The 25,542-nt window shown below is 34.4% G+C and overlaps 1 protein-coding gene across 1 annotated transcript; it reads left to right on the forward strand.

Moving 5' to 3' along the window:
* The first annotated feature begins 11,512 nt into the window (after positions 1-11,512).
* On the forward strand, positions 11,513-18,673 carry LOC18445346 (uveal autoantigen with coiled-coil/ankyrin). Its single transcript, XM_011629154.3, has 10 exons — positions 11,513-11,698; positions 11,857-11,895; positions 12,105-12,158; positions 12,261-12,314; positions 16,493-16,546; positions 16,644-16,715; positions 17,061-17,096; positions 17,909-17,944; positions 18,218-18,282; positions 18,419-18,673. The coding sequence occupies exons 1-9, from the start codon at positions 11,660-11,662 to the stop codon at positions 18,275-18,277; spliced, it is 444 nt and encodes a 147-aa protein (XP_011627456.1). The 5' UTR covers positions 11,513-11,659; the 3' UTR covers positions 18,278-18,282; positions 18,419-18,673.
* The last annotated feature ends 6,869 nt before the right edge of the window (positions 18,674-25,542 follow it).

Below are 25,542 nucleotides of genomic sequence, written 5' to 3' on the forward strand. Positions count from 1 at the left end.
CTATGTGATGGGGCTTGGTGAGCACTGTTTTGTGTGGTGTTGTAGTAGAGAGAGAGATAGATGGGGGAAATATAGAGAGGGGTTTGGAATCACGAGGAGAGGGATGGAGTAAAACTCAAGGAGAAACACATGAAGAGAGAGAGAGAGAGAGAGCTTTAAAAAATATATTTTAAAATTTTATTTGGGCTAAAAAGATGATGTAAAAATGGTTAAAATTAGTCCAAGGGGTTAAAAGATATAATAGATGGAATCTTTATACAGTCATATAGGTTTTAAAACCTTGGGTCTACGGAGAAATGAAACTTAAAAATAGGGTATTTGAATATGTTTTCCTTAAAATTTATATACCTCCCATTATCCAACCATCCATTATGAATGGAGCACTAAGATTATCCAATCGCAATGTCATTGCTGTCCACTATTTTATTTTTAATTTTTTTTTATAAAATATTTTGACACTAAATTTTTGGCACCAATCTTCTGTCAAACTCGCACTTGTAAACAATATTTTCAATAAAAAATAATAATTAAAATATCCCTGAAAGTTTCAAAAGTTTTTTGTCAATATATTTTATCAAAAAAAGATTTTTAATACTTTTTTTGTAGGTGCACGCCAATGAGAAGATGGCACGTAGCAAAATTCAAATTCATACAAATTGTATAAAAAAATTTAAAATATTTTTTTGAAGCATCAGATCTAAGATCAAACGATGAGTGACTCACTTGGTTAAAATTGGACCGCTAGATGGTAGGGGAAGCATAGATCTTCTATGCGGAGGGAAAATATATAAACATTTCCCAAGTCTAAAACTCCGCCAAATTTTTTTTTTTTTCAAATCCTTTTGCAGATTCGATGTAAATCACAATTAAATTTTGGATGCAGTTTCTATAAGCCTGGGCTTTATGAAAACAAAGTAAAGCCTCACCTCAAATCCTCATTTGGAGAGAACTTAGGGCATCATAAATCTCTACAGTGGCTCTAAAATCAATTTTCAACATTGACTATGAAACTTGAAGTTCGCAGAGAATGACAAAATAGATGGTCAAGATACTATGTTATAATATACATTTTTTTTAGGACTTGAAATCTTTTTTTTTTTTTTGACAATCATAATGGTCACTACCCTAATTAATTGGGAAATGTTATAATGATGATGAATGGTCAATACCGAGATGATTGACTTAAAGGTTTTCCAATATTTGAACCTCAATTTTTTGTGAGGTTTGAGGTGAGATTTGTTAAGATATGGATTAAGGTGAGTTTTGTTAATATATGAATATCTCGAAGGTTCATATTGATATACATCATAATGGATGTATGAGTATATATTTCTTAATAAGATTAGGTATCTAGAAAATAAATATCATAGCTTAGTGATAAATATTATAGTTTGGTGATAAAGCCTTCTACTATTTACCTATCTCCATGAATCATGTCATATATATCCTGTAATTGTGTGATCGTCATTTATATATAGAGATACTTACCTATCTCCAAGAATCATACCATATATATCATGTAATTGTGCGATCGTCATTTATATATAAAGGTCATTTATATATAGAGGTATTTATTGATGTAAACATTAATTCAAAATAGTGAAGATGTAGTCAGTTGAGCTTTGGATCCGTAGACGTAGGGCTTCGGCCTGAACCACCTTGTGTTCGTGAAGATATAGCCAGTTGGGCTTTGGATCCATGGACGTAGGGCTTCGACTTGAACCACCTTGTGTTCTCTCTTCTTCTCTCTCCTTGAACCATGGATCTGTGGACGTAGGGCTTCGGCCTGAACCACGTTGTGTTATCTCTTCTTCTCTCTCCCTGAATCATGTCTCTTTGCTTTTTCTTCTTCTCTCTCCCTGAATCACGTTGTGTTCTTTCTTATTCTCTCTCCCTTTTTCATTGTATGCTCCCTCGAATTCTAACATGGTATCAAAACCAAGCTTTTGCAGACACCGCCATTTTCGACCAGCGTTTGGTAAGGTGTTCTCTCTTCTTCTCTCTCCCTTATTCATTTGGTAAGGTGTTCTCTCTTCTTCTCTCTCCCTTCTTCATTGTATGCTCTCTCGAATTCTAACATGGTATCAAAACCAAGCTTTTGCATATACTGCCATTTTCGACCAGCGTTTGGTAAGTCGATCTCTTCTCTCGATCGCTTCATCTCTCTTACATTCATTATATTTGAGTTCCGCCATTTTCGACTTGCGTTTGGTAAGTTGATCTCTTCTCTCAATCACGTCATCTCTCTTACTTTCATTATATTTGGGTTCAGATTGAGATGCCCTATCGATCAAGTTACTTTTTGGGTGATTTGGTGCGGTGAGCTTGGATGGATCAAGCCACAGGCTCGAGTTGATGGATCAACTGAAGTCACATTTAAATGATGTTGATGTGGCAATGATGGAAGAAGCTGTGGAAGAGTTGGTGATATATTTGAAGAATCTTGAGATGTTTGTTAAATTGGGGATAAGACCTCCTCTGTTCGTATCCGTGATCTGTTTACGAGCGAAGGTCAATAATCCCTCCCTCTGTTATTTTTTATTGGCAACTAGGCGTCAAGGGATTTTTTGTGAATCCACCAATTACTGATACACACACCACCAATTACTGATACAACAACTAGGCGTCAAGGGATTTTTTGTGAATCCACCAATTACTGATACACAAACCACCAATTACTTATACACAAGAGAGGGAGTCTACATTGAATCAACTCTTGATAGAGCTCAATGGGAGGTGTAATATTCCTAGGTGCAACCAACCGTAGGGATTTAATAGATCCAACACTTCTACGACCAGGCCATTTTGATCGAAAGATTATAATTCCTGAGTTTTTCCTCTCTATATCAAACTGGAACCAAACGTCAAATTAGCCACGGCTTAAATGTTAAAGCCTCTTTGAATGAACCTGGTAGTCCTCCTTGCCCAAAATCCCCCAGTGAACCAATCCTATTTGTCGCTTTTCCAAAAATAAAAAAAAAATATTGCCATCCCTTTCCCCTCAATATTTAGTCTCGGGGGAGATCCCAACCATCGATTCATCGAATTTTTTGTGACGATGTTGCAACATCTCCTTAAAAAAGGAAGAGAAGCGGGAGAGAGAGAGGGAGGAGAGAGAAAGAGTGAGGGATTCCTATGCTTATCTTTTTGTGGTAGAAAGAAGAGAGAGAGGAAGGAGAGAGAAAGAGAGGGATTCTTATGCTTATCCATCTGTGGTAGAAGGAGGAGAGAGAGCGAAAGAGAGGGATTACTATGTTTATCTGTTTGTGGTACTCTGACAGTGGTACTCTGACGTACGTAGAGAGAGAGGGAGGGAGAAGAGTACATAAAAAGAGAGAGGGAGAAGAGATATTCATTCTTTGTATCATGACTCATGAGCTTATCCGTTTTCGTTTGTGGTGGAGATTGATTTGGGATTTTATGGTTACAAAAAAAAATTATTTTGTAAGTTGGATGTTTCTTCTCCATTCACATGGAGATGAGATGAGTAGAGAGGAAGTCAACATCTCTAATGTATCCGCTATGTGGACAAGAACACAAATTCCGGTATTCATGCATTTTTTAGTTGTCTCGTTGTCTTATGTTGACAAGAACATCAGTTCCGGTATTCATGCATCCGCTATGTGGACAAGAACATCAGTTCCGGTATTCATGCCTTTTTCAGTTGTCTCATTGTTTTATGTGGACAAGAACATCAGTTCCGGTATTCATGCATTTTTCAGTTGTCTCGCATGTTATTTGCTCCTAACGTCTCGCCATGTAGTCGAGGATTTCGTCCTCCTATTTGTGCCTTATTTTCTTCTTGTTGACCGTGCGTTCTGCTCCTGTTTCTTGGTGCCTTCTTCTTGTTGACCTTGTGCCTTCTTCTTATGCTCCTGTTTGATCGAATTTCTCGATCCTGGTGCCTTCTTCTTGTTGACCTCGCCTTCTTCTTTTGCTCCTGTTTGATCGAATTTCTCGATCCTGGTGCCTTCTTCTTGTTGACTTCGTGCCTTCTTCTTCTGCTCCTGTTTGATCAAATTTATCGATCCTGGTGCCTTCTTCTTGTTGACCTCGTGCCGCTCCTGTGCATGTGAGTGCGTTTCTTGCACCCGTCCTGGTTAGTTCCTGGTGCCTTCTTCTTGTTGACCTCGTGCCGCTCCTGTGCATGTGAGTGCGTCTCATGCGCCCGTCCTGGTTAGTTCCTGATGCCTTCTTCTTGTTGACCTCATGCCGCTCCTGTGCATGTGAGTGCGTCTCTTGTACCCGTCCTGGTTAGTTCATCTCATCTGTGCCTGCCGTGTGAGCACTGGTCTGCCGCGAGAGCACCGGTCGCCCCACTTGCTCAATCTACGAGTCAAGGCAACCAATCTGCTTTTCAGCCTCCCCTCAATCGAAGGACCAGGTGATGGGCCGACTCCTTCTGAATCGGCCAAGGTGCAGCCATCCTCGAGCTTCCATTCACTCATTCCCCAATAGAAAGCCTGCCCATTGTCAATCACATAATTCATAGCCCTAATTGTCTGTTCAATAGGGGTTTGGACATCAACATACTCAATATCTAGCGTCTTCAACAAAACTTTAGAGCAGTCAATTATGTGTTTTCGAGATAAATGAGAGAGAGTTATAGAGAGAGAAAGTGGCTTGATAAAGCCGTGTGAAAAACACAGAACAACTTCTGCAAGGGTTTCACAATTTAGGATTGATCAAGTTTTTGAGATAAAAGAAGGAGAGTTATAGAGAGAGAAAGTGGCTTGATAAGACTGTGTGAAAGACGCAGAACGACTTCTGCAAGGGTTTCACAATTTGGGATTGGTCAGGAGAGAGAGAGATTTTTATCAGTTAGGGCTTTCAGGGGATTGATAATAAAGTGAGGGTAAAGCAAGAGCTCTCTTCTATCGCAGCATCAGGTAGCTGATATTGCGGTCATGAAGTTCCAAGGTGTCTCCGCCGTCTTCTATCGCAACATCAGGTAGCTGAGGCCTACGATATTGCGGCCATTAAGTTTCGAGGTGTCTCCGCTGTCACAAATTTCAACATTAGCAAATACGATATCAAGAGATATATACTCATACATTCATAATGATGTATATCAATATGAACCCTAGATATCCATATCTTAACTCTCCCCCTCAAACTTAAGATATCTTAACAATATTTTACTTCTTTTGATAGAGCTACAAGCGTATCAAAACATTTTCTTTAAATTTTTGCCAAGGTAATTTGGACTAAAGGGATAGGTGGTTATGGTGGTTAGTGCTAGAGTATGATATTCTTGAGTTCCATTCCTACAACGAGGTAGATTTCTTACCGGCTCGTTAGCCTAAAAAACTGAACTTATTTAATATCTCAATTCAAATCAGATATATCTAATATACAATTTTATCCTTGTCATTCTTTTCACTTGCTTGTTATCATCCTAATTTCTAATCTTTATGTGTTTCAAATGTGGATTGGGAAAAATGATGTAGAAAAATAAAATGTTTGCATGTATGATTTGTGAACCTAATGGTCCCATATTAAATATAGGGATCTAATGGCCAACAAAATGGCTCGTTATTGGCTTTTTATTTTTCATATTTTAGCATGAATGTGTCAGACCTGAGGACAAAAAAAAACGATACAAATAAGCAAGGGGATTGTATACAATAAGACTATTTACCTTTGATACAAGGAGGTCGCAATTATTTATAACTATCCGATGTAAAATCTAATAGCTTGGGTGTGTCACAAATTTTGAGAAAAAATATTTTGAAGTTTGCGCTTGGTCAATGGAATAAATGTAATCATCTAATTTCACATCCAATGGTCAAGAATAAATATGACCACCTTATACCAAAGATAAATGGTCTCATTAGAAATTTACGTACGGACAGGAAAAAATGTCCGTTATAGCGGTTTGGCCAAAAAATAGGCCGATATTACCAAGAAGGACGGAATCCCCATTTATTTTATTTTTTACAACTTTGGCCCTGGTCCGATGTTTCTCTTAACCCCTTCCTGTTAAAACCCCCGCGGACCCCCGTTAAGTTGTCTTATTCTTTCTTTTTTACTGTAATATTGGGGGGTTAAAAACCCCCAAATCTTCTCAAATTTTCTCACTCCCTCTCTCCATCATACCAGGGGCAAAGTTGTAAAAAATAAAAAAATTTGGAGATTTTGTCCTTCTTGGTAATATCGGCCCATTTTTTGGCCAAACCATTATAACGGACCTTTTTTTCGGTCCATACGTAAATTTTCCTATATTTTTCTATAACAAAAATAATGTAAATTTTCCTATATTTTTCTGTAACAAAAACAAAAAGTTTTATATAAGGATGATACCTTATAATGTAGAACTACAGATGCCCCTCAAAAATCCATCGAAAAAATGTAGTTTTAATGTTGAAAAACCCTTTGATTGATCATCTCGGTATCAAGATGTATGACTATGAAAAATAAAAAGACTTTAAGTCTAAAAAATAGTGCATTTTACAATATATTATCTACACCGTCCATTTTCAAGATTTTCATATGTTTATAGATCTACTTGATTTTAACCATTTTTTAAATTTTAAATTTTATAATTGATATAAAAATAGATTTTGAGATAATCCTAAAAATATTTTACATCAAAATTATATACCATTAAAAATTTGAAGGTGCACCTTACCTCTACACCTACGGATACATCCGTATGCAAACTGCACCCAAAAGGTTGAAATAGCCAACTATTATTAGGGTGATCGTCTACGGCTTTGATGACTTGGTTCATTAATTTGATATTGTTCCATTAGCCAATGCGCCAGCATAGTTTTTATATGACAAACTTTAAAACATTTTCAAGAGAATGCATTATCTACAAGGCCCGGACCTTATGAAAAAAGGTGAAGCCTCGCTTCAAAATCTCGTACTAAAAACATTGCATGCATCATAACTCTTCTGGATGACTCTAAAATCTATTTCCACCATTGATTGTGAAATTTGTAGTTCAAAAAAGCAATGTAAATTTTGTAGAACTACGAACATTTGAAATTTGACTTTCTAAATAATGTTTTACAATATACCATATTTTCAAAGCTTTGAAATCTTGATTTTTTTCACTACCATAATGATCAAAGTCGAGATGATTGATTTAACTATAATTTTCAGTGAATATTGAAATGAGGCTTTACTTTTTTTATAAGGACTATACCTTATTTAAACATTTTCCTTTTCCCTACTGGCACCCAAAAATTTCCTTTTCCTTACTGGCACCCAAAAATAGCTTTTGCAACAGGTGGCGAGGGGATTTTTCTAATTTTTGGCAGTTGAAATGCATAAAAAAAAAACTCTCATAATTTGGAAAAAAATGCAATAATATTATATATTTTGATGTAGTGTTTAAAAATTAGCTGACCGAGATCGTATATTTGAAAAGCTGATTCACTTAGCCGATCCAATTTTAGCCAGTGTTCATCCATCTTCGAACGAAAACCTATCTTCGATTCCAAAATTGTTCGATCCAGATCGGGTATCAACCAGACCGACTAGATCCAATTTTAACCAATGTTCATCCATCTTCGAACGAAAAATCCATCTTCGAATCCGAAATTGCCTGACCGGATCGAGTATCGACCAGCTCGATCGAATGGCGTCACGTCTGTAACGACTTCCTCCAAAATCAACACCACTTTAAGTGGGATGCATATGTCAGGTGCATATTATAACCATGTAACCAACTGGATACGCATCCAGGGGTGGCTTAAGTGTTTTATAGGGTTATTTCCTTTCGCAAAACCTTTTGCAAAGATCCGATGTGGGACTTTACTTCCTGTCCACCTCTCTTGCTCCCCTCTTGCCGTTTCTCTTTTTTGAAATTCAAAAGAAATATAACTTTGGTCAATTTGAAATGGTTTCTCTCTCTCGCTCTCTCCAGATGGTATTCATCTCCCTCTCTTTACAAAGATTATAGGGTTTTTTTGTTTTGTTTTTAATTATATGATATAAAATATTTTTTAATAATTTATTAATCATGTTTATTATAAGAATCATGTTTATTACATTATTATAATGAATAGTTATACATTGACAATCAAATCTTATATTTTATTTATATTAAAAATTATGTAATATATTATTTTTCTTACATTTCTAAATTGTAAATAAGTATCTTTATATTAGATGATATTATAAAATATTTTATAATTGTTTTTATTTGTATAGTAAAATAATTATAAAATATAAACAAACAAGTTCAATTTCGATATATGATATTATAGTTAGTTATGTTGTGAGAATTTTGGATGAGTAAAGTGAATTAATAAATGTTTTATACAACATTATAATTACGAACTATACAGACATCCAGATAAGAAAATAATGTCACAGTATTCGCCTATTTTTACAAAGTAATTAAAGTACACAATGTATCACTCCAAACTTTTTTAGAAACTAATAAAATACTATTTTTAGAGATTTATAGTGATTTTTTTTTAAAAAATTGGGACAAAATTTATCGATTCTCCGATCCAATCCACCGATCCGACACGGATATGGATGTCGACGATTTGGGTTGCCGATCTGTTTTTTAAACCTTGGTTTTAACATATGAGTTTTATCCAACAATTTGAGGCGACAAAAAGAAAAACAAAAAAATCAACCATTCATAACATTAACTCCTGAGCAAACCAACAGAGAATAGCCCAAATTTAGGGGAGAGGATAAACCAATAAAATTACAAGCCAATGGAACCTATACTCCTTTTTAGGACTATTCACTCCATTTACTTGGGTAAAATACCTGTTTTAGGGCTCAAATTTTGTGTTGTAACCTTTTCGACCTTTCAATCAACAACAAGACACAAAAACAAAATACAAGTAAATAGTAATAAAATAAAATAAGTTTGTCAAAAAAAATTAAACAAAAGACGTAAGGTTCTCAGGAACCTCTAGCTTGTGGAATAAGAATCCCAAATACCGGGATCCCACCCAATATCGTATACATAATTGGCTAACTGTGAAGTAGACGGATACAATTATAATTTGAGTGCAATAAATAAAGCAAACATAAAAAAATACATCATAATACACGATTTTACATGGTTCACCCCAGAAGGCTATATCTACGGCCTCGGCAAATAGCAATCCACTATCTCAATGAAGATTACAGTTTTGAGTTACAAGAAATAATATCTATATCTAAACATCGATAAAAGACTATTACCGATCTTTCTTTCTAAACCCGCTCTCCTGACCAAGTAACACCGTCGATCTTTATCTTCTTTTCAACCTCAATACTACTACTGGAAAGATAATCTCGAGAGCATTAAGATATTTTCTCTCTCTAGAAGTTGAAGCATTACCAATCCAAAATCTTATGGGAATACCGCCTATCTCTTAGAGGCCATATCACTCTCTCTTGGAGACATATCTCCATCTTGGAGATCCATTCCCATAACCCCTTAAAAGGGTGACCCGTAAAAGGATGAGTATTATACTTTCCTTGATCCCCCCCTTATAGAGATCATTTAAACTTTTTTTTTTGCTTCTCAATAAACATCTTTTGTTTTTTCATAATACCCTTAATCTTTGAATAAAAACATAGGGATTATGATTTTAACTATCACCAAACCTAACAATCTCTACGTTGATAGTAAAATCACCATATTTGCCTTACCGATATTCATTTAATAGATTTATTGATTTCTTCACACTTGCCTCAATTGTGGAATTTTCATATACACTTTGCCTCTATATTTTTCTACCTCAAACAATGTATCCATCAAACTCCATCATTCATCCTTTTTATCAATGCAAAACTTAGCCCCAACATACCTTATGCTCTGATACCAATTATAGGGTTCTAGGTGACCCCTAGCTTGTAGAACTAGGAATCCTATCCAAGATTGTGTACATGATTGGCTAAATACGAAGTAGATGAATACAACTGTAAATTGAGTGAAAGAAATAAAACGAATATAAAAAAACACACTATAATACACGATTTACGTGGTTCACCCTATAGGGCTACATCCACGGCCTCAGTAAATAGAAATCAACTATCTCAATGAAGATTATAATTTTGGATTATAAGAGATAATACATATCTCTAAACATCGAAAAAGACTATCATTGATCTTCCCTTTTAAACTTGCTCTTCCGACCAAGCAACACCGTCGATCGCTATCTTATTTTTCAATGCAATATCGCTACCGAAAAGATGACCTCGAGAGCAACTGAGAAATTTTATCTCTCTATAAAATGAAACACTACTAACCCAAAATCTTATGGAAATACCGCCTATCGCTTAGAGGCCATCTCTCTCTCTCTTGAATACCTATCTCCATTTTGGAGACTCGCTTCCATAACACCTCAAAAGAGCGACCCTCAAAAGGATGAGCATTATGCTTTCCTTGATCCCCTGTTAAGAAACTCCTTTTGCGTTTTTCTTGCTTCTTAAGAAACCCTTTTTGTTTTTTTCTTGCTTCTTAATAAACCCCTTTTGTTTTTTTCATAACACCCTTAATCTTTAAATAAAAACATAAGAATAATAATTTTAACTATCACCCAACCTAACAAAAGAAAAATACCATCTTAAGATTAACCACATACTATTCAAGTTTTGAATGGTCAGATCTAGTTATTTAAGAACTTGAGATCGGAATTTTTAAGAACCTCAAAGTGAATTTTAGTAGATATTAAGATTTCATATTGAAAAAATCCTTATATTTTGTTAGAGCAAGCTATGCCCATTATGTTTTGCAACAAAAAGCTGAAAAATATAAAGTTGGAAAATCGAAAAATTCAAAATTGATCACCGAACAACATTTTTTACTAGTTTTCCTTAAGCCCCAAGATATCAATCATGCTCCTTGCATGTATGTTGCACCTATAACCATAATCTCACTGTATTCCTAGACTTCACATCCACAACCTTTAAAAAATCATAATTCAGGAGCCCTTTCAATAGCTTGCAATTTTGTTATACCTCAATTATAAAATTTAAACTCTTGGTAGATCTATAGACCCCTTAACGAGTAAGCTATATTTATTTAGGTTTTGTAATTTTGTTTTTGCTTTTTTTTAAAGTCAGTCGAACCCAATTAGTTGAGAAAAGACTTTTACAATGATGATGTATTTGTTTTTTTAAGTTCTATAATCGCTAATTCTATATGATCGATTTATAAATTTTTTAGCCTTAGGTTAGGTTCCCAAATATTATCTCTGTCTAAGCCAATCGATGGACGGTGATAGGAAAGAAATTTAGGCCATGAGAACATGAAATGGCCCAAGTCGTAGGTTCCAATTTCTCCAATGCCATCCATCAAGTGATTGGAGGGTGATAACCCTCACAACCAAGACAGCTTTTTTTATGAACCATAGTAAATACTTCTTCACGCCAATACTCCAGAACTACAAGGGTAATCTCGAAATTTTGACCACTCGAGAGGCCGCATTTTTTGAGACTGTTTTTGCGATTTTTGTTAAGAAAAATGGTCGTTTTTGTAATTTTGATAAATTCAAGAAGCCACTTCCTGGAGTTTATTTAAACGTACGACTGTGGGATTTTTCCCGTGATATTCGCTTGATTTCCGCGCTCGCCAATTTGAAATTTAGGGTTGTGAAGCCTCTGAGAATCTCCCCCCAATTCCTCCATTTTTAGGGTTTCTAGCTTTTCCAAAGCCTCAAGCCCTCTACTTGGAGATCTCCGTCAGGCGTTAATGGCGGATTCAGAGTCTCCTTCCCCTCCCCTTTCTCAGGTGTTTCTTTGTTTGCTCATTTCTGATGACTCTGAAACCTTCCATATCCAGATTCTATTCATTTATTTCTGAAATTTAGCTGTTTATTCGTTAAAGCGATCTGATCTATTGTAATGTGTTCATATGTTTTTTGTGGATTTGATGGCAAACACTTGCAGAAGAAAGAGAATTTGGCTCCTGTTAGTTCAAAAATAGCGGTACATTTATTCATCTTTTACTTGATCGATTTGTAATTTTTCTGGTTTTATCATCTGTATTGCGATGTATATTTAGATTCGTTTATGTTATATGTGCGATTATGGGCATGGGCAAATTTGATTTATAAATTGCATTTGGTTATGTTTTAGAGTTGTATGTTTATTATCCGTTTATTCTATTCTAATGTTTTCCATGTTCTGCTTTTTAGGATCTGAACAAGTCCAAGACAGAGTTGTTGACACGAATTCAAGGGCTGAAACAGGTTTGCTGTGTGTATAGATGTGATTCATGATATCATTTTCTTAGATAGTAAGTATATTTTTGTTTTATACCCAATTTTTTACGTGGTTAGCTTCAACTGCAGGATATGCAAGAGTGGAGATCAAAGTTGGACTCACAAGTTAAGACTTACCGTGATGTGAGTCACTGTTAAACTTGTATTGAGTGATGATCCTCTATTTGTTTATGCTCTCTGTCTCTCTCTCTCTCTCTCTCTCTTCTTTCTAAAAAAAAAAAAAAACCCCCCTCATATCATACTATATTTGTTTCGTGATGATCAAATACAAATTCATAAAGCTATCTCCTATTTGTTCGGCCCAAGGTATTATTACTATCTTCATTTATTGGTATGAAGATTCCTTGTTTCTCTAAACTACTTTGGTGAGAAAGCTACTGAAATAATAGGAAAGCACAGAATGACCTGAACCATTGACTTATTTGATGCATGAGAAAAGGCTCTTACCATTTGTAGAATGTTTGTGTCTACATTCATCGAGTTAATTGGTATGATTCAGTGCTTGAAGGTTTTTTTTTGTTTTGTTTGCTTTAGTAGCTATATGCATGCTTCATTCGGAATCGTTGGACTTGTGCCCAATGGTAACCACTTTCTGATTATAATTTAAGAAGATCCCAGTTTTGTAAAAGTTTTAATGGCCCTTTTGGATATGCTTCTTGGACTGCAATTACTTGGTTGTGCTTCTCGCTTCAGTTTATGGATATCATATTTGGAACCTTATTCTGTATATTATTAATTACTGGTAATCTAGGCTGTAGTTGCCCGCAGTGCCTTGTCTGTTAGCAACCATTGTTTCTGGGGCATATTCTCAGTTCACTCTTTTTTTGTATTACTATACGACAAAGTTGTTGTAAGCGATACAATTATGGCACTTTAAGATCATTTTATTGCACTAAATTTGGTAAGATGAAGTGGAATAAAGACAAGTTTATGAAAATTCACGAACTACTTCAATCATACTGTAATGATTAGCTACTTTATTATATCAGTTTTTGCTCTTGTCCCATGTTAGTTATGTATGTAATGAAGCTAGCCTACACTATGTTCTTGGAAAATATGTTAATAGAAGAAAGAACTAATTATATGGTAGAAGAAAATGGTAATACTAAAAAATGTACAACAAACGGGAAAAAATGTACAACAAATGGGCAACAACGCTCCTGATAGTGTTCTAACTCTTGATCCATGTAACATGACTGACTGAGACCTGTTTCCAATGCTGAAACCGGGGCTTCTTTGTATAGAGGAGAATCTATGAACAAATTGTAATTCTAAACTTTGTGGTCATACGCTCACCTTACAAACACAAGTAGTAAACTTAAGGAATTGATTTTACTTTGAATTTCTGAATACCACCTCCAGAGTTGTGAAATATTAGCTGGAATGAGCTTTGCAGTCTCATTTCTTCCCTATAAATTCAAAATTTATCGCCCTTAACCTTGATGACCAAGGATAGGATATCTGTGCTGCCTCAAATCAACCTTCCCAAACATTTCATGAATGGGAAAATGTGGTGCCTTAAGCAGCTACTCTTACTCAGATTCCCTACTTTCCCAGTAATGTAGGTTCACCAGGAGGGCTCTTTGGTGTCGCTCTAAAGGGTAAAAACAGTAGGGGTTCTTAGGCACAAGAGGAATTCTGTGACTTCAATCTGAAGTGGGTGGAAAAAGCTTGTTTTAAATTGGTAGTCATTGTATTCAAAATTTGTATATAATTATCACTATATTAAGGTGTTTTTCAACTCAATCCAGAAATTTTCTGTACATGCACAAACATTTGGCTGTATAAAGACACAACCATGCACATAATTTGTCGTCATAGAATACATACCCCGCTTACAAAATATTTCAATTATTTACATAAAATATTAAAGGGAAAATTCCTAGTTTGGTATGTCTTCTTCTAAATGTTATGAAGTTATAAAAACTTGAAGTTCATTCCTAGCCTCGTTACCCATATAGGCATTCAATACCTGGATCCTTGCACTCTGCTGTCATTTTGCTAATTTGATATGCTTATTTTGTCATCATTTTTTTGGAGTGACAACAGGCTCAAGGCAGAGGTGGTGGGTGGTGCAACGCGATGCTAGAGATCCATTCTCACTAGGTTCCAAGTTCACATTCCCAAAAAAAAAAAGCTACTTGCTTGTTGGAACAGCATTGTAGTATTTGGGGGGTTTTTGTGTTCTTTGTTTTTTATTTTTGGGTGGGCTGGAAGGGGGTTGTTTCGTTTCTCTTTCACATCTATTACTTGCTGGTGGGTTGTGCAGTAGATAAGGCAAAGTCTGAGTGAATGTTTGGAAAGGGAACACTCACTGCTTGATAGCACAGCTAGCTTTCTGGCTTTACTCCAATTCTACTATCATAACTATTTGAGTTCTACTGCCTGAATGATTATGAGAAATTTGTAACACTTGTGCGAATCTAGGAATTCTTCCAGTGAGAAACATCCAATCCAAGCTCACCCTCCAAATTTCAGTGTGCTTATATTTTATAGAGGTGCGGAGACCATGCCTTTAACCTGCACATTTGAAGAACCTGCATTTCTTGAATTGTTTTCCTCTTTGGAAAAGCCTGGCATGTGCTTTGCTCCTTGTTAATTTTTGTATTCAACTACTTCATCCATTTGAAGCAACCTCATACAACTGTTAACAAAGAAAGAGAATATGATTATCTGATCAATGAGTATTTTGGTATGGACAATCTTTCCTTTCTCTCCGCTTCTGCATGCCAAAACAGCATCCCTATTTTTTGAGCTCCTGTTCAAATAGCCCATATGATTTATTGGGTTTCTAATTTTTTCTCTTTTACTAGTTTTTCTGGATACCAAAATTAGGTTTAGGTTATATAGTCTTTTATGTATTTATGTTAGGGTATTTGTCTTTTTTGTTTGTGGAGAATTAAGGGGTAGAGTTGGAACTTTAATTTTTTAAAAGATGCATGACTAGGATTTAATATTGATTGGGGTTTCTCAGGGAGCAAATTAGGTTAGGTGTTTTCTTCAATTAATAAAGTGTTGGACAAAAAAACAAAAAAGAATAAGAGTGCATTAATAGTTGAGTTTTACAAGGAGTGAAGCTTATGCTAATGTTGAACTTGAACATGAGATTGGAGGAGGTGTTATCTTTTTAAATAAGAGTCCAATAGGTAAGAGCTTGTGAGTCTGTTAAAGGAGTAGGAGAGTGCTAGGGAGGTCTTGAACAAGGAAACAAATTGAAATGTATGACACTGTTATTTAGGAAAACGAGATGGCCCTTTGATTGTTCTTATGATTCTTGGTTTACCAGGTACTGCCTATGATTTGAGCTGTCACCAGTGTAAATTAGTAGTGATGGCTCAATTGTGTTAGAAAGAATATTGGTTGAGATGTTCTACTATTTGAAGAAATTCTGTAATGAGCATGCTGTGAACATGCTAGTTTATCTTCCTTCCCTATCCTAAGCTATATTATGTTTTGATTCCTCTCCCAAATCCCTCCATCAGGGGTTCGTTTGGATAGTGCTGTGAAAGAGAGAGACAAATCTTACCACCCAAGCTGAACAGATATTACAAAACTTATTTTAGGCTTTATGGAAATTAGAATGGATTCTCATGTATTTGGATTCTTTGGCAGTTTCTCTATAGATGAGCTTTTTCTTTAGCCATTTTTTTGCTTTGTTTCAATAATTTTCAGAAGTTTCTTACAGTGTTTGATGTTGAGGCAGATGTTCCTTGCTGCGCATTGGCCTCGAAAGTATGGAGGTTATGACACTGTCACTGACTGTTCACATATTTGCTTGTCGACACAATGGTCTCCAGTGCTCCTTGCCCTCAGCAATATGCATTTCCACTTTAGAAACTGAATCACTTGAGATTGTTCTCCCATTCTTTGTTAATTAAGGAACAGGAAATGATAAATTGATGGCTGTGATATTCTATCAATATCTGATTTTTGATGTAATCTTGTTTATTTTAATAGTACTCTAAATAGTAAATATCCCTAGGATAAGCGCAAGTGCTTCCTCTGAATGTTCTCTTTTATGGTGTCCAAAATTGGTTATAATAGTGACAAACTACTTGGAAATTGTGAAAATGTTGGAATTACGAGGATTACAAAAATGGTTTTTTATTTTCTTTGTGAACATGTAATCCTGAGTTAGAAAACCTGAATTTGATTTCAGGTTCTTGAAGAATGTAGTGGGTGTTAGAGCAAGCAAGTCTTGTAAACTTACCTTTGGTTGTTATTTCCCATTGCATTTTTTATACTTTTGATTCTTTTATTGAAGTTTCTTGAAATCTGATTTCAATGTAACTTCCCCCCAGGAACTCTCTGGGTTGAAGAAAACGCTTAATGTTGAAGTTGAGCAACTTAGATCGGTTAGTGCATGACTCTCCTGCCTCTTGCTGTGATGTACTTTTTTACTGTTTATTTCTATTTCTTTGTTGCCATGGCTTATCATTGTCGACACCATAGGAATTTCAAGAATTGAGGAACACTCTCCAGCAACAACAGGAGGACGTAACAGCTAGTCTTAGGAACTTGGTGGTAGGATTTTTGTCCTTTATCTTGATTTGTCTTTGATGGTTCTTTCCCAATGCCAAATAATCAAATGAAGTCCTAAAATATATTCATTGAGATCTGTGCCATATATTTTGCATTAGTAAGTACATACTCAAACTAGAAAACATTAGATTGGAACTCCTCACTCCCAATTAAAATTTCCAATTTTCCCTGATCTCTCTTTCCCCCCTAAGACACCCCCACACATCCCCACATAAACAAACCGTAGAAATATAAGTTTGAGAGAATTCAAGAATTGTTAATTTGCTTCTTTTCATGTTTTGGGTTTCTCTGAATGTGATGAAGGATATTTTTTCTCTATATTTGTAGATAAGTGATTTGCCCAAAGTGGAGGAATCTGTCAAGGTATGTGGTGCATAACATTGGTTCCCTTTTGTTAGCTCTGCTGTCTTCTGTGCAAAATGATTACTTGAACCACAAATAGTTCAATTGGTGTTTAAAAACTCATAAAACTTGATCAACTTGGTGAGTGACAAAAACAATTTGACTCACTTAATTGAACACTGAACTCTGAAAATACTGTGGAGTTTTTCAGTTTTGTAAAAAGATTGGAAAAAAAGAGAAAAAAAAAAGGAACTTGTCACGTGTTCATTTAAACCTGGTCTGTCAGCTATGTGAAAGCTCACGTCAATCACTATGCTAAATTGGATTTAGGTAACAAAACAAAACAGAAATATTATATATAGGAAAAACTTGGGTGAATCTTATCTTTTTAATTTTTAAACCAGGGTAAATGGGCGAGGTATGCTGAATTGGTGAGTTTTTTCAAGTTGAAATCAGTATTTTAATGACTACTTTTAATGATTTCCATATATGTTCGACTTTAGGTATACGACGAAATGTAAAAAATTTAGCAAAGTATGATTTCTAATTTTCCAAGATTGATGTCCATGGTTGGTTCTTCTCTATGGGTAAATATGGAAAAATTAGCTAAGTGAGACTTCCAATTTTCCAAATGGTAATCTTCCTGTTATGCCCAGGTGTTGCTCTGCCTCTTTGTGCGTGTGTATGTGTGTGTGCGCGTACATGTGTGTGCTTGCGTGCGTCTGGGTGTGTGTCCATCATCACAGAAAAGTTTGTATGAACTATTAACTTAATCCTTTTTGTGTTTTGAGTTCCCTGAATATGGTGAAGATTCTCTTTTCTGCATTTTGTAGGCAACTGACGTGACCAAGGAGGAGGACAATGCTAAGGTATCTGGTTCATTATGTTGATTTACATTTGATAGTTCTATCTTTTCATATGGACAAAGTATCACATGGATAAAAAAAGTTTTATGCATGTTGCACTAATTCTGTATATAATTTATTGAGAAAACATTATTAGATACTAAACTCTGATTCTGAGATTTTCATGATCTCTCTCTCTCTCTCTAATCTAAAGTAACTTTTGGAGAACTGGTTATTGACTACTTTGTTTGGAATTTGCTTGAGTATGATAATTTTTTTTTGTTTTTCATTTTGTAGGAAAGTGATGAACCCAAAGTGAAGGAGCTGGCTAAGGAATCAGATGAGAAGGTGAACTGATGTCGGTAAGGTTCCCATGTTGATCTCTCTCTCTCTCACACATACACACTTGACATCTTTTACTTGAAAACAGGCCATATTTTCATGTTTATTATTCAAAGTTTGTTTTTGAATATGATGATGACTTTCTGCCTTTTGTAGGCAATTGATGCGTCCAGTGGAATGTATTGGATGATTGGGAGAACTGGTTTTTGTTGATATCCGGAGGGATGCAGTACTTGTATTTTGTCCAAGTCTTTTCGATGTGAAGTAATTTTGGACATGTTTTGTATTAGTTCGATCATCTCTTGTGATGGGCTCTTGAGTGAAGACTGAAGATGGGCTATATGTCAAAAACCTAGTTCTATTTTGGCATTGAAGGTATATAAATTAAAGGGTGTCTCCGTTATCATTAAAGTAGGAACCTGATGCTGTGGGAGCTTGTGGTTTTGTTTGAATGGTTTTGAATCAACACAACACAATTCATAGTAAAAGGACACGAGCTCGATGATTTACTTGCACACTTGGGTAGCTAATGATTCCTTATCAATTGCATAACAAGAGAGAGAGAGAGGGAGGAATTTCTTGTTGAGAGTTAGCAAAGTATATTGTACTTCTCATAACCATATAAAATCTGTGGTCATGACAATGATCACTGTCTGATGATCCAATCAACTCATTGGATGGCGATTGAGAGGTGGTCAGATCTACGATTATGGTCATGATGTTCTTACCGGTTCAACTCTCAGTGCAATTTTTTTTTTTTTTTTGAACGTGTTCATCTCTCACTGCATTGTCCAGCCCATTGGACGGTATGTTGCCTGTGGCTATGCAGCCTTTTGTCGTAAGAACCACTGTTTATTGTGTTGTGAATTCGGATGAATGGTTCTACTGTCTACTGTAGAGAAAAGAATTAGGTGCACGTTGATATCCGTGGAGAAGTATGGATAGTTTTGGCCCTCTTATATGTGGTCTGCTTTGGAGGTTTGGAGTACGAAAAACATATGACATTTATAGGGATTTTGGGGAATTTATAAAAACATCATTTTATTATCAAAATTTGAAAATAATTCCTTATGTCAATATGTTATATTCAGATTGCACTTTTTTAAAATGCATATCATTGTATTTTAATTTTTATCATTTCTTACCTTTGGTTTAAGTTCAAATTAGAAGTGCGTATATTTCTCACCATCATGCACTCTTGAGAAAATATTTTAGAAGAAATAAAGCGACTACAGGGATATTTTTGTTATTTTATCTTATTGAGTAATTTTTTTCATATTTTCACTTCTGCGGCGGTGGTGACAGGTTAGGTCCGGGTCGGTCGGCCAACCTGACCTAGCTAGGTTTTTCCTGGACCCTAGTCGGTTCCAAGTGACTTGGACTTGGACTCAGCCTGGACCCGCCTAGACCTGACTGCCAGGTCCAAAACATGAACCTAGGCCTGGACCCAGTTCGGGATGGCCCACCGACCCAATGTGATTGCCACCGCTAGTGATGGTGGGAAGCATGACGCTCCAAATTTAGGCTTTATCTGATGCATTAGAAAAATAAAAATAAAAATAAAATGTATGTTCATATAACTTGATTGTAAAATTATAATACACATTGTAAAAATAGGGATTTCTATTGATTCCTGCCTCTCTCTTCCAAGAAACTCTTGCACCTGAAAGCACCTTTCACGTCCTTTCTTTCTCCATCTTTCTCCGTCTCTCTTGCAGTGCACAAAGGCGCAAGACCTAAACTTGATTCCAGTTTTTTAACTTATTTATATTTTATTTACAGAAATTATTTATAGAGGTTTTTTTTCTTTTTCTTGTTTTCATTTTTCTGCCCTAAACTAGATTTTAGTTTTCTGTTTTGTTTTTTTTAACACATGGATAGTGTTTTTATTTAGATAAACTTTTTTTAGATGGTTGCTTTATAGTAGTTCATTCACAGAAATTTACATTGGAAAAGGGAGTTAAATAAATAAATAAATAATCTTATGAGACCCTCAAAATCCTCTGTAGTATTTGTATGGTATAGTATTAAGAATTTCTCAAAAAAATGTGCCAAACGAGTTTAATTAGAGGACAAGACCAAAGTATCTTGAAACTTCTTTATTTGTTCAAATTCAAAGTGCGTTCCTTACTGTGTGAGGTGTTCAAAGGAAGTTACTGTGACTTTGTGGATGATTGAGCAAGACGTTGAGGCATTGGATGGTTCCATAGCCCATGTAAGAAAGGTAGTAAAACGTTTATTAGAAGATTGCCTACCAAAGAAGAAGAGAAGAACAATGGAGCCAACATTAAAAAAAAAAAAACCCATGAACCCCCAATACTTCAAAGTCATGCTCTTGCTTCATGTGCAATTTTCTAATTGTTTTCATTTGTAATTTTCTAATAAATTCAGATGGTTTGAAGAATCAGCCATTCACTCATTGATTTAAAATAAGAAAATAAATAATAATTTTAAATGAAAAACAAGAAGTAAAATAATAAAAGGAATTATTTTAATTTATATTTCTTATTTTAAATAATAACTATTACTTTTATTAGATTGCAAAATTTTACATACAATCTGAATTCCATGCAACCATACTAGTGTACTTATCTCACTGAACTGCATGCAACCATACTAGTGTATTTATTTGAGTGAAGTACATGCAACTATACCACTTGTACTCCATCCAACTATATCATCTTACCATATCTGAGTTTTGGTTGTGGTTTGCCATTATGCTCTCTGTGGATATTCCAAACAAACTTAGATATTCGTTGTGGTTGTCCGTATATTTCAAATAAACTTAATACTAACTCTTATTAAATCCATTGTATTCCACAAAGTCCAGAAACTATACATGAAAAAATTATAAATTTGGAGTCTACCATCAAAACAATCGTATAATTTGTTCAAATCTTAATGAAAAGTCTAGAAACATGAAAAACTTACAAATTTGGAGTCTACAATAAAAAAAATCAAGTAGTTTGTTCAAATCGTTTAGGTTCTTTGTGAAATAGTACAACTGATAGAAGTTCCTAAATTATTCGGAAAACTTTAAAACCTACATAATTGAAAACCTTTAAAACCAAATGATTATTACATTAGTATTTTAAATGATTACTAAATTAGTATTTTGTAGGTTAACTCCACAAAAGCAAATTTAAATACGAGATAATTGCTATACTGTTTTTAAATTAGTATTTTGTAGGTTAACTCCAAACTTGGTTACTAGGAAATGCACTATTTCGTCTCCTCCAATATCTTAATATATTTGGTTTCTAATTCGCTAAACAGATTTTTTTCTAATTTTTTAATCTAGCCTCACAAATTAACTAGAAGTTATATATAGAGATGCTCAAAAGGCTTTTATAAAAAACAATAAATTTTTTTTTATCACAATAGAAGTATGTTATTCTAAATAAAAAATTATCACACTAAAAGTATGTTATTCTAAAGTCTTGTCGTATTGAAAGCATGTGATTCCAAATAAAGAGTTAAATGCAGGTTAAGCAATTTCATATGTCCTATACGCTTATAAATTAAAATTATATGCCAGAAGGGTTGTTATTTGCATCACATTTTTGCTAACTAAAACATATAGTTGTAGAGAGTAATAACAATAGTCAAAATTAGCAATCCCTAACATTATTTTTGAGGAGTACTATCCACCCCACTCATCCGCGTTTTAAAACAATGGCTACCACTTTCGTACCACCATGAAATTGAAATTTATTGCTACCATATCTATCTCATAACGCTTGTAATCTGCAACTATATTATATAGCAAAACCAAAAGATACGTAGTATTCAACTTTAGCACTTAATTAAAACACTATAAACTATTATATACTATATTAAATTATGATCCGGCAACAATTTAAATAGAGAAAGAGTATCTTTTTCAAGAGAATTGAAATAAACTTCTAGCTTCTAAAGAGTGTGGACAAACAAGGAGCTAGAAAAAGAATTAACTCCAATTTAGATGGTTTTGATTTTTTTTTTTGTGAAAAAACTTTGAAATCGGCAGCGTCTATAAGCATCTCTTGTTTCCTTCTCTACGTTGTACTTCCTAAATATTTTTTTAAATCATAGAGGGAAAGACTCCAATAAGTGAATTAGAATATTAAGGGTCAATTAAAAAAAAACGAAAAAAAGAAGAAGAAGCAGAGTGACCCTCAAGTGAAGGAGGATGGGTTTAGGTTGATAGAAACCAAATTAGAAATTTATTTCTCTCCGTTACTCCCTATCTCTTCCTACAAAATTCCTAAAATATCTATTTAACCAAAAAGAATTCCTATAATCTATAACCAAATTTTTTTTTTTAGAATATGTGCACCCTAATATATCTTACTAAAATGTGGGAAGAGATGTTGACACACCAATCTAATTTTTAGCTTCATAATATTTTACGTGTAGAAGCCAAAGAAAATAGGAAAGGGAGAGATAAGAAATAAAAAAAGAGATAAATGCCCTGAATTACTTTACTTAATGTCATGTATCCTACAACCACTCTAAGAATAAGGTCTGCCTTTATTCTTATACTGGCCTACCCTTAACTTGTGAGTCTCTAACTATTCCAACAGAGAGAGAGCTTTCTGTAGAGAATTCATATCTAACTTCTAGCTTCTGTTGAGGGTGAGGAGACAAAATGAGCTATAAAAAGAAACAACTCCAACTTAGTTGGTTTTAGAAATTTTTTATGCAAGAGCTTAATGTAGACAACCAACATAAAATCTCGAGAGACGCACGAAAAATGATTTATAAGAAGGAAAAAGTTTATATAAGGATGCAACTTTATAATGTAGAACTATCGATGTACCTCAAAAATACATCGAAAAAGGTAGTTTTAACGTTGAAAAACCCTTTGATTGATCATTTCGACATCGAGATGTATGACCATGAAATATAAAAAGATTTTAAGTCTCATAAATAGTACATTTTACAACATATTATCTACACTGTCCATTTTCAAGATTTTCATATGTTTATAGATCTACTTGATTTTAACCATTTTTTAAAATTTAAAATTTTATAATTAGATATAAAAATAGATTTTGAGATATTCATAAGAACATTTTACATCAAAATTATATATCATGATACAATTTGAAGGTGCACCTTACCTCTACAGCTACGGATGCATCCGTATGCCAACTGCATCCATGAGAATCTCTTCTTTCTTTCTCTATGTTGAATTTATGAAATATTTATTTATATAGGATTGCTAAGCATAGAGGAAGAGGCTCCCATGCATGAAACTGTATATATTAAAGGGGTGTGGTTTTTATAAGGTTGCAACAGTAAACAATCCAATTAAGGTGCACCTCTAAATTTGATCATAATATGTAATTTTGATGTAAAAAAATTCTTAGGATTATCTTAAAATCTATTTTAATCTCTAATTATAAATTTTGAAGCTCCAAAATTGGATAAAATCAAGTAAATCTATAAACATAGGAAAATATTGAAAATGAACGGTCTAGATAATGTGTTGCAAGATGCACTATTTCTAGGACACAAAATCTTTTTTTTTTTTTTTCATATTCCTACATCTCGATGCCGAGATGATCAATTAAAGGGTTTTTCAAAATTAAAACAACCTTTTCCGATGGATTTTTGAAGTATATATGTAATTCTACATTTTAAGATTGCAACCTTATATAAATTTTTTCCATATTAAAATGCCACAAAAAAAAAGAAAAAAAGAAAAAGAAAAGAGAAACAAGAGGATAGGTTTAGATTGGAAAGTCTATATTCTCTCTCTTGCTTCATATCTCTGGGAGAAAAGGTCCTCTTTTGGAAGATAAAAGAAACTTGATCTAACTTATTTTAATATTAACAATCTAGAATGCAATTTCTGCCCACCACTTCTAACAAAACAACAATCATCAAGCCGAATTACCAATTTTCAGAAGACCCCCTCAAGATCATGAATTTTATGAGCTACTTAATCACATGTGCCTTATGGCCTCATATTTCATCAAAGGATCTAGCATTGATAGAATATGAGAAATATTCTAATAAATTCCCTTTATTAATGTGGAAAAGGATTAAATATACAACCCCAATATGTACAACCAGATGACCCAAACAACCCAAACAGGGGATTTGCATGACATGGATTCCATTAAGAAGTTATCCAAAGACCTAATAATTAGGTTTTTCCATAATCAAGCATGATACCCAAAACCTGAGTTTGGGTACACAGGGAACTAAACGACCCACTACTACTCCTGGTTTCGACCAAAACCCTAGGAGCATTCATATTAGTACTACCAATAACATTGGAAGGACACCTTTTCAAAAGGAATATGAAAGAGTGAGACTTGATTGTAACCAGAGGTGTCAATGCTAATAGACCTGTAAGGTGAAGTGATGGTGGTGTCGCTTGCTTGCTGATGATCTCCCCAAACTTTCGATCTCTCTCATTTTTGTGATTAACCTCCCAGTAGTGTTTTGAATGAACGAGTTTAAGCGAGAACCATGTTTCATGTACCTCTTGTTGGAGATGGGAATGAAGTTGGGAAGTGACGGTAGTCAATCCCCAACAACAGAATGAATCGAAAGAGATGGAAGAACCTGGACCCTGCTGTTGCTGGTAGTGATGATTTCCAGAAAAGCTTGTTCATAAGTCATAACCATATCTATCTTTTAGGTGTTTCTGAATAAGTGCGTGCAAAATGAGACGAACGTGTTGCTGAAATAATGTTAAAAAATTGTGCAATTACTGTTTAATGGATTGCTTTTAAATCCTTTGGCAACATATCTATGTCAGATTTGTGATGAGCTTATCCCAACTATTTGGTATCGGCTACATAGTTTGAAAATATTGAGGTATTTATTGGTCATTTTAAAATGTTTGAGGTTTATATAAGGTGACAATCTCTTTGTAGATTTGCAATGTTCTACGGTTTTAGGTGGTAATTTTAGAAGTTTGTTCTAAGCTATCTATTTTATTTAGTTAGGCCAAAAGATTTTATACTCTTGAGGAAGCATGTTGTCCATTTACTCCCTTGGGCAAAATCAATCTAAGAATATTTTTAGGAACCCAAATTTTGGGGATATAATAACTTCTTTAGCCCATATGCTATGCTCAATAAAATAAAATAAGAATTCCAAATTCCATTCGCTATGTGCTTCAAGAAGATAATGCCTTAAGATCGCTAGAAACGGGAGAGATCAAAGTATTGGACAACTCAATTCAAATTTATTCTTTTGAATATAATTATCTAGTGATTTTTATGTGTTTTCTAATATTTTGGATAAATAAATCTTCCCAAAGTTCATCTTCTGCCCGA

This window comes from Amborella trichopoda, chromosome 2 (assembly GCF_054954075.1).
Source record: "Amborella trichopoda isolate Santa Cruz 75 chromosome 2, AtrichopodaSantaCruz75HAP2 v2.0, whole genome shotgun sequence".
Taxonomy (NCBI): Eukaryota; Viridiplantae; Streptophyta; class Magnoliopsida; order Amborellales; family Amborellaceae; genus Amborella; species Amborella trichopoda.

Coding starts and splice junctions, on each gene's coding strand:
- LOC18445346 (XM_011629154.3), top strand. CDS start 11,660: ATGGCGGATTCAGAGTCTCCTTCCCCTCCCCTTTCTCAG. Junction 11,896..12,104: donor CTGTTAGTTCAAAAATAGCG/GTACATTTATTC, acceptor TCTGCTTTTTAG/GATCTGAACAAGTCCAAGAC. Junction 16,716..17,060: donor CTAGTCTTAGGAACTTGGTG/GTAGGATTTTTG, acceptor CTATATTTGTAG/ATAAGTGATTTGCCCAAAGT.